Raw genomic sequence first — 18,536 nt, forward strand, 5'->3', positions numbered from 1 at the left:
TTTCTTTGTCATCAACAATACAATCATTTGTAGCATGCTTTACATTTTACAAGCATTGTTTCCTATTTTAACCCTGTGACTTGGGTAAGAGATGTCCTCTGTCACATGTGAATGAAACATACTAGTACTCATTTGGGTTAAGCAACCAGCCCCAAATTCTAGCACTGAGAGTGGATTAAGGCTGGCCCTGAGCTGAGTCTTGTGTGCTGCCCCCTATTCCAGTGGCACGATCGTTCTGGGCTGGTGAGCTCTACTGTGGCTGTCATGGGGCCGAGGAGGAGAAATACATTTTATCAAGACTTTTCCTGCTTCGAGTCAGGCTGGGAATGCCCTTGATGACTGACTCACGGGTTCGGGCAAACAACCTTGCATGTTTGTGAGACAAACATCAACCCACCCAAGACAGCTGAGCTGGTTGTGAATCCTTTGGGCAATTGGAGGGACCTATGTCTCTGGTTTCCTCTGCAGGGGGTCTGAGCTGTGCCTAAACCAGGCCTTCTCAGAGCTGGGCTTCCCCAAAGCAATGCAATCTCTGAAAGTGATTTCCGACATCAGCATCTCTGAAGCTTCCTTCGCTGCCTCTAGTGCACAACAGGGCCAAGAGCTCTTGTTTCCTGAGGGTCAGGAGTGCCTATCTCTAAGAGGCCGGGACCCCTCCTCCTCTCCTTTCACGGCAGCAACTTCGGGCATGCCCAGTGCCCAGGCCCCGGCTGCCAATGGGAGATGCAGAATACTGATGCCATCGATGATGAAGATGTTCCAAAAGCAACCTTACGTGTCCCTCTGGTGGATCCTGGCATTTATTAGAAGCAACTTCCTGTTTGAGGATGGAAGTAACTCGCCCTTTCAAGCAGTCTGGGGAGACCATTGGCCAAGTTCCCAGAACATCAGATTCTGCCTCTGTGAAGTGATGATGGTAGTGAGCCCTGGGGGACCACAGTGGCAGGTCAGGGTTTGGAATGTGCTGGCCTGGGGCCTCTGCCTGGTAACTTTTCTTTGAAAACAGGATAACAAGAACTATTATTGGAAATTTCCTTTAAGAAATTGCAGACAAAAGGGATCCCCCTTTTGTTTCTCAGGAGACTTGGATTACTATTCTTATCACAGGATAATGGCAAATGAAAGGGGGAAAATGCTACCTCCAAGAAGGGGACTTTTTTTTTGTTTGCTTGCTTGTTTTTGTTTTGTTTTTTCTTTTTTTTTAATGTTTTTCTATTTATTGATTTCAGAGAGGAAGGGAGAAGGAGAGATAAAAACATCAATGATGAGAGAGAATCATTGATTGGCTGCCTCCTGCATGCCCCCCACTGGGGATCGAGCCCGAAACTGCAGCATGTACCCTGACCAGGAATTGAACCATGACCTCCTGGTTCATAGGTCGGTGTTCAACATCTGAGCCATGCCAGCCGGCCTGTGTTTGTTTGTTTGTTTGTTTTTTAGCACTTTTCATATACCAAGCACTGTCCTAGGTGCTTTGCTTACTTCATCTCATTTTCACAATAATCCTGTTAAGTAGGAACTTTACTATTACTTCATTGTACCAATGGGGAAACTGAGGTTCAGAGAGGTATCTATCCATGTCTGGGTGGTTCAGGGATTCATTTTTTCCCATCCTACTATATCTGTAGGTCTCAAAGGGCCCCTCAGGTACCACCTTTCTGATGTTTGGCCTCTCCACAATATCGTTTACCAGTAGTCCTCAGGCCTCCGCTTGCACACCTCCAGGAACAGGGAGCTCACCCCCCACCCAGTGCAGCCCATTTCACTATTCAGACAGCACCATTGTGGAGATCCTTAATAGCTCATCTGGATCCAGAGAGAATATCAACAGAATAAACAAACAGATAACTAAATACATGAATAAGTAGAAGCTTCCCGTGTGTCTCCTAGAAGCTTCTGCTCATTGGTCCTAATCCTATCCCTTAGAATAATAACAAGAATAACTAATGTTTATTGACCAACAGTATGTTCCAGTTACTATAATAAAAGCTTTACATTCATTATCTCATTGTACACGAGGACCCTGAAGCTTGGAGATGTTCAGTACCTGATCAAGGTGGCAAAGATAGTGCTGGGGTTGGAATCCAGGCAATCTGACTGCGGAGTTCCTGATCCCAGCCTCTGCACCCTGCCCCTCCTGAGTCCTAAATATGTAAGCAAAACGGGAAACGGATGGTCCCAGTACTCTTCTCACACTGCTCCAGGAATGCAGAAAGCTCACAGAGGGCTGGAGCCTTCGCTGCTCTCTTCACCCCCTTCCTCCAGCCTTCCTTCTTCCTCTGCCCCCTTCCTCCACGGCTGCCCCACCAGCCTGCCGGACTCTCCTCTCAACTGTGACTTCCTGTTCTCCCACACAGAGCTGGCTGCTCGCCACTCTCCCAGCCCCAGAAAGGGATTCTCTCAGGAGGCCATCAGAAGGTCAGGATGCTCCTATTGTCTGATAGAGAAGTGGACTAGGGCCTTTCCCAGGGATGAGGCCCCCAAATGGCTTCCCACTCAGGGCTAGTAATAACAATAGTAACTGTAGCTGACATTTAGGTCACATACTATGTGTCAGCTTAGCTGTGTACTTGCGGGGTGACCTCAGTGAGTTCCAGGGCCTCTTGACCTTGGAAATGGTCTGAGAGCCTGGCTCTGAAAGGGTGTTCATACTGCTCAGAGGAAGCAGCCGGCTCAAGGCCAAACACAGGTTAGAGCCTGGGCTCGGGGAAATCAGGCAAACCTGGATTCCGGTGGTGGTTCTGATGCTTAGGAGCTGTGCGACCTTAGAAACATCACCTACCCTCTCTGGGCCTTGGGTCCTCCTCTGTAAGATGGGTAGGAGAGGGCGGCTGGATCGACATCATGATTAAATGATGTCATTTGTTCTGCGTGGGTGACACAGGTGAGTGAGAATTGGAAAAATGCCAGCTAGTGCTATTAGTATTAGAATTGGGCCTCATTTAAGTGGGATTGTAGGTGCACTTCACGATTTCATTCTTTCGTTTTTATTTTATGATTTCGGTTCAGATGGGGTTTTTGTGGTTTCTGCATGAGGAGAGCTGTCTGGATCCCTTGTTGGGTCATCCTGACACTTGTCTTTGGATCCTCATCCTGGGTGGATGAGGAGGCTGGCCGGCTTCCGGGAGAAGTCAGTGTACGCGCATGTGTTTATTTTCTCCTAACATCTGAATGACTCAGCGTGACAATGACTGTGTTGAAGTTTTTCTTCTTCTTTTCAGAAAGGGGATGTTTGGGTTGAAGCTGAAGAAGAAGAAGAATAAAGCAGAGAAGGGGTTAATCCTAGCCAACAAGGCTGCCCAAGGTGAGGCTCTGGTGGGGGTGGGGTTGGGGGGAGCTGACTGCTACCCTGGGGCCTGGGGGCCTCACAGAGTGGACCCCTCCATGGCTGAGAATGGGGTTCACGCTCCATAGGAGTGAGGCAGGACATGCTGCCTGCTGGGTCTTTGGACCCTGCCGATCACAGGTGCGGGCCCAAGGCCGTCCACCCCAGGATGGCTGGTCACCTGGTCATTGGACCAAACGGGCAGGTGGACACCGCTGGGCTGGGGAAGGGGAGCCACGAAGAAGCAGCAGCTGGACTCAGGCTCCTGCTTCTGTTCCCATTTGCTCTGTGGCCCAGGATAAGCCCCTCAGCAGCTCTGAGTCCCGGTTTCTTCCTTTGTCAGTCGGACATGGCGTGGGTTGCGGGGTTGACCTCACATGGCCATATGGAGAATCAAGTGAGATTGAAAATGAGAGCGAGCATAGCAGCTGCTATGTGGGAGGCTCTGTCTGTATTGTCCCATTTAACCCCTCCATCATCTTACCAGTAGGTGTTTTTGTCCTAGTTTTACAAAAGAGTTTACAGAGATGTGGAAAGAGTGAAGTGTGGGGAAGGCCAGCTGCAGGAATTTGCAGGGCCCAGTGAAAAACAAAATGCAAAGCCAGTCTTAATAAATGATTAAGAATTTCAAGATGGTAGCAGCAGAGCATTGAGCCAACTTGGAGGAAGTCCTTTTGAGCACAGACCCGTGACCCGGGCCCGCCATGGCAGGCACAGAGCCAGGAAGCAGTCACGTTGGGAGGTAAATTCAGGCTCTCTGGCTTTCTGTCCTTGCAACGGGCTACTTCCTTCTCCTAAAGAGCAAGGCCTGAGTTACAGCGTGAGCTGTGGCAGCAGAGGCCAGGCCGGCGTCCACTTGACATTCCTGTTTATTGACTCAATTAGGAACAGCGGCTTCCATGACAGGTCTGGGGTGGTCCCCGGAGACTTCTGACAGCAACCAGTTCAAGGCCAGCTTTGTGGGCCGTTTCTAAACCCCTGCCATCTCCTTGGGCGCCTCCTTCACCCTGAACTGCCATCCACAGCAGGTGTCCTGTAGCCCTGCCCCACCTAACTCCGCTCCTTGCCTCAGGTAGAACCCAATCTTACAAAAAAATAACATGAAAATTATTCACACTAAAGGTGTTGGTAATAATGAGTCCAAGTCATCTGGGACGAGATAGGAGAGGCATTACATTTGAAGTGGGGGACAAGGCTTAAAGCTTCATAGAAGTACTTGTCTATTCAGTTAAATTATAGGTACCAGGGAGTGGGTAGAAAAGGCTGGGGGTCTTTCCTGGTGTCCTTGAAATTATGACACTGTGGTAGGTTCTGGAGATGCATCTTAAGTAAGGCACAAGGGCCTTATGAAAAATGATAATTTATTTAAAAATATATTTTTATTCATTTTAGAAAGGAAGGGAGAGGGAGAGAGATAGAAGCACCAATGATGAGAGAATCATTGATCGGCTGCCTCCTGCACACCCCCTACTGGGGATCGAGCCCATAACCCAGGTATGTGCCCTTCACCCCAGCCAGGTATGTGCTCTGGACTGGAATTGAACCTGGGACCCTTCAGTCCGCAGTCTGACGCTCTACCTGCTGAGCCAAACAGGCTAGGGCTGAAAAATAATATTATTTATGACACATTAATTAGACCTTGATGCTTTCTACTTTTGACATGCATCATTCATTACTCTAAAATGTAGATTCCTTTGCTCCTGTTTTACAACAGAGGTTCAGAGAGGCTGAGTGGCTTGCCCAAAGTCACACAGCTAATAAGTTTGAAGAAGTTGGCTCCTGAGCCCAGGTCAGTCTCGCACCAGAGCCTGGGCTCTCTTACCCGCTGAGTTGCCCTCCAGTTAGGCACCTTCTCTGCTCAGGGGAGGAAGGAACAAGCTGGCAGAGATTTGGGGCAGTCCACCACAGGCGTTTCGAAGGAGCTGGCTCATTCTAATTAGAGTCTTCAGCCCACAAAGCAAACAGGGCAGAGAGAATCAGGCCCCTCCTAGAAAGTACATAGCACCCATCCTGCTGGCCAGGGGCCACCCTATAGGAGATGGCAAAACAAAGTCCAGAGAACTGAGTACACATTGGTCTTTCCTTGTTGGCCTGGCCTGGGAAGTTAGGACTTTTCTGGGTGAAATGTTTCGAGTTTGTCAAAGTCTGTGGCTCTTATATCTGCATATTTGGAGGCATACTAGGCCATGCCTTTATTTTCTAAAATTCCAGTTACCTTAACTCCTCCATCAATTAGTTACCCAACTAAAAGTTATTAGGATCGTCCATTCATTCATCTACTCAGCAGATAGTAATGGAATGCCTGCTGAGCGTTGAGCTGTGCTAGGTCTGGGTGTGTAATGGTCAGCTTTATTCTAAGGGCAATGGAAAACCACTGAGGGGTTTTAAGAAGAGAAGCAACACGAGGTGGATTTTTTGAGTTGGTCACCCTGGGTGGTCCATGGTGAGTAGATTGGAGAGAACAGAGTAGTAACTCAATAAATGGATGAATGCATGCACACAAGCTCTAGAAGAGGCTGACTGCCTTTCTACCTCTGGGTCTGTGCCACCCTCCAGCATGTAATGTAGCGGGAGGGGGTCCACATTTGTTACCTTCCAACCTTGGCATCTAACCTAGCACAGTGTCTGGCGTATGTAGGTACCTAAGCATGGTCGCTGGAAACTTGCATGGATAACATTTGGTCCCCATCCTTGAGGCCTTTGTGGCCAAGTAGGGAGAAAGGCTTATTGCTTCTGCTGCCACAGGAGCAGGCGGGCGCTGCCGTATTTTCTGTCCCCGCAGGCTGGCTTGTCTCTTGTTTCCACAGTGAGAGGAGAGTCAAAGGTGACTGCATTCATCCCGGCATCCTTTCTGTAACTACTGACCACCACAAAGGCTTATGTCCATGAGCTCCTCTGACATAGGGGGCCCATTAGCCCATCAATTAATTGATTTGGCACCGTTTTCCTTCGTTGCTGATTAAAATCAGAGAACCAAAATACATTAAAACTGGAAGGTGTTCAGAGACGATTAAGCTGACAAGTTTACCAGTTGGGTCCCGTGGAGTCCAAGGTCCTGAGAAACAGCTTCAGAGGCGCCTGAAGAGGGGGCGGTGAGGTCCTGCGGGAGGTTCCCTGCCCGGAGTTTCGCCCAATGGCACATAGAACAGCTTGGGTGAAATGGACTCGTGTTATATATTTGAAGTTTTATATAAAATTACATTTATGAGAGAATTATGTTGCTTTTAAAAGCTTTAAAAACACTTTTCTTATCTATCCTTTCGTTTTATAGGCAAGGAGGGGAAAATGCCATGAACTTCTGAGTGACTTACTCAACTTACAATCCATACAGTGAACACTCACCACGCACCTGGCAGATACTGTGCTAAGAGCTATCTATACTTAATTCAGGTTTCCTAACAGCCCTATGGAGTAGCTAACGCTAGCATTGCCTTGCTTTATAGAAGAGGAAAACTGGGCTGAAAGAAGTTAAGTAACTTCCCCCAAATCTTGGAGCCAGAAAGTGACAGAGCTGAGATTTGAACCCAAACCTTTTGGAGTTAGGTCTTTGAACCACACCATGTCAGAGCCTCTTTGTGTAAGAGATTGTTCCACCCACTCTTTACTTTTTGCCGAAAACCTGGTTGAAAAGTGGTTCTCAAGATTTGCTACACAATAGAATGACCTGGGGAATTAAAAACAAATTGACATCCCAGATAAATTAAATCAGAATCCTTCTGGTGAGGGAGGAGGTGTTATAAAGAATCTGTTGGGTATCTATTCATGAAAATAGTCTTAACACATGTATTCGTTTCCTATGACTGCTGTAACAAATACCACACACTAAGGCTGTATCTAATGGTTCCCTTGTATCTCTGTGGCATGGCACTGGACACAGAATGGAGGCTCAGGTCACTACTACATGTATATTTAACAGGGTTTTCTTCCTTTTTGCTTCCCTAGATGGTCAAGGTGAAGCAGAAGCACCACAGGAGGGCCCTTCTCCCCAGGAAGGACTGAGAGGAGATTTGATTTATGATGATGCATCCATCACTCCTGTCCCCTCAGCTCCTCCAAAAAGAAGGTACAGTGTTGATGCGGGCAGTGAGCACACGTTTGGGAGCCCCTCCCCTGTGCCAAGTACCCCCGCAGGCTCGAGGAGACAGAGAATAGCACCTAGTCACTGCCTGCAAGGAGCCAAAGGCCTAAGGAAGACCGGGTGCCATATCCTCATGTCCAGCTTTCTCTGTGGCCTCTTGATCCCGGCCTACCTTCAGCAGGCCAGGGTCCTGGCTGTACCAGGTTCCAGTCTTAAATCCCCTGAGTTAAGGTCCTCATGTCCCTTACAGTTCAGGAACGGCAGCAGCAACAGGAGACAGATTCAGGAGCTGCCCTCCACCTGCTCTTGAATTCATCAATACCCTAGATGTCTTAGCTTCGTGTCTGTCCCAAATGAAAAGGTGGTTCTTAGGCAACCCTGCTAAAAAGTCAGAACAAATTGGCCTTCTGCATGAGATTTGTGGTATCAGTCAGCTAGTGATGTTTCCAAATAACCCCTAAATTCAGGGGTTTCATATAATCAACATTAATGATTGTTCATGAGTCTACCAATTAATTAAGTAGATTTATTGGTGCCAGATAGTCTCAGATACATCACTTATGTTTCTATGGCCATATGTCAGCTCTGCTGATGTTAGTCTGAGGGATGGCTGGTGGTAGGCTGGTCCAGATTTGCCTCAGCTAGGACTACCAGGCTCTCCATGTGGTGTCAGATCCCCCAACAGGCTAATCTGAGCTTGTTGCAATGGGGGTGATGGCAGAATTCCGAGAGAAAGTGGAAGTACACAGGTCTCTCGAGGCCTACGTATAGAATTGGCAAGTCATTTCTGCTGCATTCTATTGGCCAATGCAAATCACAATACCAGCCCACGTCAGAGGACACTGTTTTAGGGCAAAGAGCGTGGATGTAAGGAAGCCAGTAGTTGGAACTATCAATGCTTTCAGTGTACCATGTTTGTTTATGTCAATTTCTTACTCATGGTAATTCTTCATGCCATCCCATGTTTTTTTCTCAAATGAAAATTAGTGCTTCCCTGTGTGGCAGATCCTGAGTTGTTATTACAAGGCTGTGGCAGGAAGGCAGTGTATGTATGTAACGGGCAGAGGTGGGTGACCAATGGAAAAGGGAGAAGGTGCTATCTCAGAGGTTGACCTTTAACAGAAGACATGAAATTTGTATGAACATACTGCAATATCTCCTCCCCCATACACTGCACCATGACAACCACCCCAAAGCCCTGAATAGGGGAAATGTCAATTATTTTTAAGTATCTTTTAAAGGATCACTTGCCATTTATTTCACCAGGATAATAGCACTGAATGGAGGAAGGCAGGGAAAAAAGTAAGGAGTAGAGACTTTTCTCTTTGGTCAGAGCATTCTCCATCAGTTGAAATTCTACCCACCAACTAATGCTCAGTTCAGATCCAGCCTCTGTTGATTATCCAGCTCTCAGGAATTTCTCTCTTTTTTGAACTCTGATGGCATTTTTTAATACGACACATTTTACACCTTCTAGTTCTCTTTAAATGCTTTGGTCCTCTCTCTTGAATAGATAGCTAGCTTTGCAAGGGTCAAGATGATGGATGGCTAATTCATCATGGTTTTTCCTCTAACTGTGAGGAAATCACATAGCTTCCACATAATAAACGATTGATATAAGTTTGCCATTTTAACAATTTTGATATTTACATGCATTATCTCCTCTACCCCTATGTGGTAGAAATGATCATTTCCACTTTCCAATGAGGAAATTAAGGCTAACATCACAAAATTGGGGAGAACAAGTATTCTAATTCAGATCAGTTTGACTCCAAAGCCTTGAGATTTTTTTGCTAGTTTACTCTGTTCTCTACCAGACTCAATTATCTGAAGAAATGGAATGAAGTCGAGATGCATGATGGTATTGTTAAAAGGCAAGAGAATACATTTAAAAGGAACTCAGGCACAGTTCATTTCCTGCCTGTTGCTGCTTCTGTGACTATAAGAATTCTTCATCTCTTTCTACTATTATCCAATCTCTAAATCCCAGGTGTGGCACACCTATTTTCAATTACTGATGACAGTCCAAATAAAGGGAATTGTCTGGAATGTGAAATTTCACTGAGATAAAACCTTGGCTGTTCTTTCCAATTTCTCTTTTACCAGTTCTTTCAATCTCAAAATTCAGAATGGTTATATCTAACAGATATAATCACGAAACTCAGAATGGTTATATCTAGTGGGAATGGCAAAGTGGTCCTGTGGAAAGGATCTGACAGGAGACAGGGGACATCCTTATTGAGACCCAGCTCTGCCACTGATTTGCTGAGGAATCTCAGTTTTTCATTCTGTGAAATAAAAAATAAATAATACTGATAATCATACTAACAATAAGAGTTGACATTTATTTTCACCAAGTCCTGGATTAAACGTTTACATGCATTATATCATTAAATTGTAGCCATCACCTCATGTGGTAAGTGCTGTTATTCGCTCCACTTTTAGGATGGGGAAACTGAGTCATAGAGAGATTTGTCACTTGTCCATTTATACTTATCTCCCCCAGAGATGTAAAGAGAATATGTGATATGACATAAATAAAAGCACTTAGAAATACATAGGGAAATATTACATGGATTATGGATCTCAAGTGTGTTCTTACTTGATGAAATGTATATGTTCAACTTTCTTTTAATAGATCAAAACTGTTGACTAAGATCCATGATGGGGAAGTCAGATCCCAAAGTTATCAAGTAAGTGATTGACTCTTCCTACCAGCTTCCCCAGTTCTTCTTGTGTGAGTGAAGAGCCTGGTCCAGAGTGCGTACACGCTGCTTTGTGTTGTAGATTGCCATAACCATCACTGAGGCCCGCCAACTGGTGGGTGAAAACATTGACCCAGTTGTGATCATTGAGGTCGGGGATGAGAAGAAGCAAAGCACAGTGAAGGAAGGAACCAACAGCCCATTTTACAATGAAGTAAGTCATGGGAGTCCCCAATACCCTCTCCATCAACACTCTCTCAACTGCCACTCTCTGGTGTTCTTGAGCCAGATAGAAAGCCTGTGCCCTCATGACTGCTTCCCATCACTCATCTAAGCCCATGGCAAACTCTCATAGCCTCCTTAACAAACAGTCCATAAAGTTAAACAAAAAGATAATGGAAAGGATAGGTAAGAAATTCCCACTCATTTAAAATACATTACTATATTTTAGTAAGACCCATTTTCTTATTCCTTATAAGCTTATCCTCATCCATTATAAGCTCTAGGTTTATATTAAAAATGTGTTGGATGTTGGTTAGTGAGAAGATACACATTCTTTTGCATAGCAGAGGCATTGTAAATCTAATTATTACTTTTTAAACAGGCATGCTGCCTTGGAAAGTAAAATAGTCATATTTTCCTAAGCAATGTAAAAATTGTAAAGGAATACATCAAAGAGAGACATGAAGCTTATAAATATTAAACACACTACATTCTCTTTTGAAAGGAAAAAGATTAGACAGTAAAAAAAATGGTGAAAGATACAAAGAGTATAAAGTGCGATTTGGTGAAAATATGTGTCCCGCTGATCTCTGATCCTTAACCCCTTAGTCTCCTCCCTGGAGGCAGCCATTCTCACCAGGCATTTGTATACCGTTTTAGAGACATTTTGGGCAAGCACTAAGAATACAAATAAATATTGTCACCAAATGGTAGCATTCTATACACGCTGTCCTGGACCTTGCTCTTTCAACCAATGTGTCTTGGAGATGAGCCCAAATCAGGATGTACCGCTCAGGCTCATTTTCTGCCCATTGCTGTAGAGTTTCCCATTGCATCGATACACTGTCATGTACTAAGCCAGTCAATTTCTCATTGATGGATATTACAATTTCTTTCAGTCTTTGGCCACTACTTATAATAATATTTACATGGCGTGACTGGGACAAAGAATATATGCAACTAAGAAATTTTAAAATAAATTTATTGGGGTGACATTGGTCAACATGAATAGCATTTAAAATGTTGATATCTCCAGATTCCCCTCCCAAGAGGTAACCATTCATACTCCAATAGTGTTCGAGGGTGCTTGTTTTCCCTTAGACACCATGAATTATCAAAAAATTCAGTAAACTCTTAATTACTTTCCCAATGGCGGTGGTAATTGAGAAGGAAGGCAGGAGAGCATGGATAATGAAATGCATAGAAAATACCCAAATCCCATTAGAGCTGTTAACTCCTTTCCTCGTTATCACTCCTGCCTCTGAGCCTTTTATCGGGAGTAGCAGTGGCAGCTGTCTCCTTTCTGGTCCTCTCCCTGCCTCCATAACATTGGCATGGGTGTGATGTGAAACAATGTGCGTGAAAATGCTTTGATGCAAAGCTCTACAAATTTGTTAATGATTATAATTCGTATCTGCTTTATGCATACAAGTCCTGGATCTAAATGACATTAACTTAGGCCCAAGTGTAATCACGCAAATACATAGAAGTTGAAGTAAAAATCTGTCTTCCAGCTGAACTGAAAACATTTATTACAGCGTTTGACCCTAGTTGTCAAGCCCAAAGTTCATCAGATGTTGAAGGAGCTGGTTAGTAGGGGCTGGGGAATATTTCCCAGCTAGAAATGTGTGTGGGCTCGGCAGTCTGGGGAACCTGTGTGAGGCAGTTGGGTCTGAAATGTGAGATTCAGCAGAAGGCAATAAACATTGGAACTAATTTATTGGTCCAAAGGAACCCACAGCATCTCATATATCAGAGAATGAAGACTGGCAGGTAAGTGAATTTTGCACATAAAATAAATTCTGAACATGAAACTCTTAAAAAATTTGAAAAAAATATATATATATAACTTCCTGAAATGTTACACGTTTTTCTATTTTCTTAAACTTAAGGCACTAGAAATGCTGTAACCTTTCATTGATACCTAAGGACTGCCATTTTTAAGGTCTCATTATAATACATGATGACATCTTTTCATTTCCACATTTTGGTTTTTCTGTTTTGCCCTTTAAAAACAGACTGTTAGCCCTAACCAGTTTGGCTCAGTGGACAGAGCGTCGGCCTGCGGATTGAAGGGTCCCAGGTTCGATTCTGGTCAAGGGCATGTACCTTGGTTGCGGGTACATCCCCAGTAGGGAGTGTGCAGGAGGCAGCTGATCGATGTTTCTCTCTCATCGATGTTTCTAACTCTCTATCCCTCTCCCTTCTTCTCTGTAAAATATCAATAAACATATTTAAAAACAAACAAGCAAACAAAAAACAGGCTGTTAGAGGTTACTTCTCTCTTTCTACTGCTGTCATGTTCATCTCTAACATCCTTGGGTCATTTCTCCATCCTGCAGCTCAAAAAAAATAAAAAAGAAAAGAAAGAAATAATTCACAAAATGACTTCCTAGTTCTACCTCTATAATCCACAAAACAAAACAAAAAACCCAACACACCACCACTCCAGTTTTCTGCACCTTAGAATCATACAACCACACATTTGGGAAGTACTCACTGAAGTTTAGATGATGAAATGTCTAGTCCTGGAGCCCCTTGTGTGATAATTCCAGGAGAACACAGGTTTGGTCCCAGGCCCACCAGTAACTAGCTATATGACTCTAGGCATGTCTCTCTCTTTTTAAAAATATTTTTATTACTTATTTTTTAATTACAGTTGACATTCAAAATTATTTTATATTAGTTTCAGGTGCACAGCATAGTGGTTAGACATTTGTATAATTTACAAAGTGATCCCCCACAATAAGTCTAGTACTCACCTGACACCATACTTAGTTATTACAGTACTATTGACTATATTCCACACTGAGATACTCTTTTCACCCATCATTCTAGATAGGTAAAAAGAAATAAATAAAAGATTTGACAATATAAAGGCTTGGCATAGGTGTGGAGAAATGGCTATTTTTATATGCTGCCAGTGGGAATGTCAAATGGTTTAGCTCCCTCAGAAAGAAACTTCATGCTATTTACTAAATATTTACATGCATATAAAATAAACCATGACCCAACAATTCCACTTCTCATGCCCATTTTAGAGGAAAACTCACATATATCCTGTGCAAAGATGTGGTTGGTGGCATTCTTTATTTTTTTGGTTGAAAAAAATTTGAAAACAAGTTAAATGACCTTCCAAAGGGTATGGCCAATCCATTGATGATATATACATTCATGCCATCAAGGCCCATTCCAGCAACTGGTTAGAACAATACAGATGTAAATCTACTCTAGGGACAGGGTTCTTACATGCAAGGCTGGAATTTAAAGTCAGAATGAACTTTATGTTTTATAGTACTTTGTCTTCGACTTCATTGGGCCTCAAGTGCATCTTTTTGACAAGATCATCAAAATCTCGGTGAGTATATGACTGGTGGTGGGAGTGGGGGGAGTGGGAGAGACTCTAGGCATTGGGAGTTCTCTAGGGCAGCACAGCCTGCTTAGAAGAGGATAGACTCAGGAGGGCGAGCATGAGCTGGTGAGTTTGAAACCAACAGGATAGAACTTACAATAAGCAGAATAGAGGAGTTCCAGAAGGAAAACCTTTTCAAGAAAATCTGTGCTTGTTGGAAGCAAGTTGTGATCTACTATCAAGCCATCATGAATTGAATTGTGTAGTGTACTAATGTGGGAATGTGAAAAATATGCCTCAAATGACAGTGGATTGCCATTTTTCAATTGGTTTCTTTCTTTTTCTGAAGCAAATGTTAGTGCTTCTCTCTTGGAGTGATCTCCACACTAATGATAGTTAATCACATCCCTTCCCCTCCTAGTTAGTAGTAAACTGAGAAACAGAAAGAATCAGGAAGGAACCAAATGTATCAGTAATGCTGGATTAGAGGATGTGATTTGGAGCAAGTGGTTACCACTTGGCTTCTTAGTAGTTAGTTGCTGTTGAGTGTAGACCTCCAGATCTACCTATGGGGGATTGGGTCTGCTGCATAGACCCTTCCTCAGCCCTGGCAGGTGAATTCCTGCCTCCACAGATCGAGCCTGAAGAGTAGAGACAGAGAGAGCGTTCTGGTCCAGCCAGGTTGGCCCACCACCTGGAGGACAGGAATGGGAAGGGAGAGTGCTGAGTTGAAGCTGTACTAGTCCACATGAGAGAATACACACAGGATCATTACCAACTTCATACCACTGTAAAAGGACAGAGACCACTGGACAACACACTGCATCTCTCTCACCATTTTGAGAAATTGTTGCTTCTCCCATGCAGAGGGTAGTAGGATGTTCATGCTTGAAAGTGGTAGGGTCAGGGGTTGCAGGGAACATACTCTCTTCCAAATTGTTCTGAAAGGACAGAATTCCTATTTTACACGCCAACATAAAATGTGTAGAGAATGAAGAAATGTTTACCTAACAGTGACACCAACTCTAATAAGAATGGTGAAGATGGCAAACTTGTCTTGAAGACTTCCTTGCCTGTCTTTATCATTTGCTCATGTTTATTTTAATATTATGTCACACACACACACACACACACACACACACACACAACATGTTATATATCAGTCCTGCATGAGGCTTAGGCAATAGTGAAATTATAATATTATCTTTCCCAGGGGCACTTGAAGAATGTGACTCTTGAAGAATGAAAAATTATCAAGAGCCAAACATTCTTCATGTTTAAATTCCAGGCACGATGACAAGTGGTGCAGAAGATATTTTGGGACCTGGGACATTGCCCAGGACTTTGTTATATTACATAGCTCAGGCAATGACCTGTTTGGGAGATTCAGGCTCCTAAGAGTCTGTCTAGATTGCAGATAAATGGTTAATAGCTAGATTTTTATGCTGTATCATAGACAAGAGTCATGACTCTCTGTGGGCCAAGTGGATTTTTAGACAGAGGATCAAAGCTGGTATTGGCTATTTCTGGTCCTAACTTACAAGAAGAGACTGCTTTGGTCTGCCTAAATAACCCTTTGGGACAGAGACCAAAGATTATAAAGGGAAAACTTCCCTCGAGGGGGGAGTATTTAATACAAGTTTTCTGCTAGTGTATGAACTATAAGTCAGCATGCCCAGAATACACTCAACATGGGAGAAAAAGGAGGGAGTGCTATATGCAGATGCTATTGGGTTAGACAGCTGCAGCAGACCCTGGTGGCGCCAAAGACCATCTTCCCCTGACAGGGTCCCCAGCACTCTGTGTGTGAGACGCTCCAGAGCTCTGGCAGTCTAATGCCTGACCACACCAGTTGCCTGGCACTCACACTAGGTGGATGATTTGAGGAGGTCTCCTGTGTTATTTAAAGATCTGTTTGGGGCTCTTGCATCCCATCGCCTCACTGGGACCCAGACACCTTTGACCTGAGAATAGCTTGAGTCAGATTTGTGTTCTTGCGCAGGCCTTTGGGAAGCCACATTAGCAACTGCAAGCATGGAAGGGTTGGAATGAGCTTGGCGTATGTGGCCTTAAATAACTCCTTTATCAAGCCAAGGTGTCCTTGCTTCCCCTCAATTCTCTCACATCCTTGCAAAGTTTGGTCAGGGAAGGAAGAGTGAAAAAGGAGATGGGAAAGGCTGTCATGGCTCCATTTCTTGAAGTCAGTGAGTTTGTTTCTTATTGCCTCTCCCAGAGGAGCTGTTTAGAAGCTACAAAAGTCTCCTATTCATCCATCATTCAATCTGTCTTATTCATTAATTCACTCAGTGTTTATTGAACACCCATTATGAACAAGGCGACATGGTGGGTAGAAGAGAGTAGGAAACTGTCCTTGATTCAAGGGACTCATAGCATTTTATAATTAGAAGAAAATTTAGAGGTCATTTAATCCAACTTCCAGTCAGTGCAGGAATCCTTCTCTGTCACCTCCATTACATGAGGTTCTTGGATTCTGCTTAATTATACCCAGTGATGGGGAGATCACTACTTCTGGGAAAGCCCATTCCATTGCTAAGACGTTCTATTATAAAAACTATCCTTATGGTGAATTGACATCTCTCTTCCCGTAATTTGGGAGCTACACTGGGAACCTACCCTTCTACATGGAAGTATTTCCAAGATCTGAAGACATGAAGTTACCGCTGCCCTTCCTCTTTTCCCTTTTCTGGGTTAAGGGTTAAACTCCTCCTGAATCTTCAGCAGTGTCTCAGACAATGTTGTTTCTGAACCGAGGGCCAGCTCTGACACCTTCCTTTAGAACTTAAATTCATCTTTATAGCATTGGCATTCAGATGTGCTGCTGCAGCCAGCCAGGCCCTCTGCTGTCTACTGGTTAGATGAAATATTGAAGATGGCCATCTCCCTTGTTCTAACTATTGTACATGTCCAAAGCTTCATGTGATGAGTTGTCTGAGAAAGTTGTGAGCAAAGTGTTGTGTGAGTTAGTGGAAAAAAGGGAATACTTTCAGTTGTGGGGAATCAGGGAGGGCTGCTTGGAGGAAGCAACATTTGCTCTAGGTATTGAAGGATGATAAAGTTTCAACAGGCAAAGATGGATGTTGAAGGGTTGGCTGCACAAAAGTTCATTTTGCTTAAAAAAAAAAGAACAATGCTCAGACAGTGAGATTTGTTAAGTGTTTTTTAATAAAGGATTTGCAGAAAACCTGCTGGGAGAAAGAGGTACTTCTGGATGCCCTTTACAGCCCTGAGTTTTTGGTGACCAAATGTCATTGTGCTTCAGAGACGAGTGGAGGTCAGACAAGGGTCAAGGCCTAGAATGCTCTTTGAGGTGTCAGGAACCCATTTCACAGGTTTATCCTAAAAAAGAAATGTGGTTCTTCCGGGCTCACTGCTCCGTCACTCCTCAGGTCTTTCATCACAAGCTGATAGGAAGCATCCTGATTGGCGCCTTCAAAGTGGACCTGGGCACCGTGTACAACCAGCCTGGTAAGAAAGCCTTGCCTCCTCGTAGCTCTCTTATTCTTCTCCAGTTTACCCCACCTGGAGGCCAACTCATTTATTCGCTCATCCATTTAACCATCCGTACAGTAACACTGAGCACCAATTATAGACTGTTGAGTAAGATCTGGCTCTTTTCCTCAGTTTAAGATCTAATGACAAAATTATCTTATATGTCCATAGTTCTGAGCAGCTTTTTCCATTCTTACAAATTCTGTCTCATTTAGTGCTGTGAGACAGCATCAACAAAGACAGGAAAGTGTTGAAGTTAAGAATAAGGGCTCTGGAGCCAGATTGACTGGGTTCAGATTCTACTCTGCTCTTTCCTAGTTGTGCATCCTTGGGCAAATGACTTGGCTTCTTCATATCTCAGTACTTTCTTCATAGGGTGGTTGGAGGATTAAGTTAATAAATATACATAGAGTGCTTAGTGTAGACCCAGCACAGAATAATGACTGTGGTATGCCATATAAGGATTTGTTGTAATAATCATTATTATCCCTGATTTAAAAGAAAGTGAAACTCAGAGAAACTAGGTAATTTGTCCAAGGTCAAGAGCTAATAAATAATAAAGCCAACAATAAACTTAGATTTTCTCATGAAAGGCCTCTTTTCTTCAACTGTGATTCAAACTCACATGTCCAGGGGTCCAGGTCATGTGAATTTGAATTAGCTCTACTGATTCCATTAGGATTAGCATCTACTCAGCTCCTTTACCTTCTGTTGTCATGTGGAATGTGCCCTCGGTATTGCCTGGTCTAACAGTTTGTTTTGGGATAAGCCAGAAGTACAGGTTTTTGTATGAGATTTTGAAGTTTGGACTTCCAGTGTAGGCCAAACAAAAAAATCCATGAGCCACATTTATGGCCTGTGAAATAATATGTGACTTCTATACTCCTTAATGTCCTCCTACTTCATCAAATCTAGAATTCTGGCTAGGGAATTTCTGTCAGGTTGAAAGGCTTCCCAAATACTTGTGACCGGTTGGAGAAAAAGATGGTGAAGAGGATGGGAAGTAAAGGACAGGTGGAAAAGGAGGAGAGGGAGGTGGCATGAGACTTAGAAATAGCCCAGATGAGGTAATCCCTCAGTAGAGTGCGGGAGACCTTGGGTGTGGGAGAGAATTGGGTGGGGCTGGGTCCATCTGTGCAGGATATCTGAGCTGTCAGGACACTTTTACAGGTCATCAGTTCTGTGACAAGTGGGCCCTGCTCACAGACCCTGGTGATATCAGGATTGGCACGAAGGGGTATCTGAAGTGTGACATCAGCGTGATTGGGAAAGGCGACATCTTAAAGACCAACCCGAAAATCTCCGATGCTGAGGAACAAATAGAAAAGTGAGACAGATTCATCC

The 18,536-nt window shown here is 43.9% G+C and overlaps 1 protein-coding gene across 1 annotated transcript in view; it reads left to right on the top strand.

Moving 5' to 3' along the window:
* The first annotated feature begins 3,175 nt into the window (after positions 1-3,175).
* Positions 3,176-18,536, top strand: part of FER1L6 (fer-1 like family member 6) — a 100,172-nt gene continuing 84,811 nt past the window's right edge. Inside the window, exons 1-7 of the mRNA XM_081111412.1 lie at positions 3,176-3,304; positions 7,268-7,388; positions 10,042-10,096; positions 10,191-10,322; positions 13,626-13,688; positions 17,090-17,168; positions 18,363-18,519. Coding sequence (XP_080967538.1) covers positions 3,229-3,304; positions 7,268-7,388; positions 10,042-10,096; positions 10,191-10,322; positions 13,626-13,688; positions 17,090-17,168; positions 18,363-18,519 — 683 coding nt within the window. The 5' untranslated portion in view covers positions 3,176-3,228. The remainder of the gene's footprint in view (positions 3,305-7,267; positions 7,389-10,041; positions 10,097-10,190; positions 10,323-13,625; positions 13,689-17,089; positions 17,169-18,362; positions 18,520-18,536) is intronic.

Source organism: Myotis nattereri (genome assembly GCF_964212035.1).
Source record: "Myotis nattereri genome assembly, chromosome: 17".
Classification (NCBI taxonomy): Eukaryota; Metazoa; Chordata; class Mammalia; order Chiroptera; family Vespertilionidae; genus Myotis; species Myotis nattereri.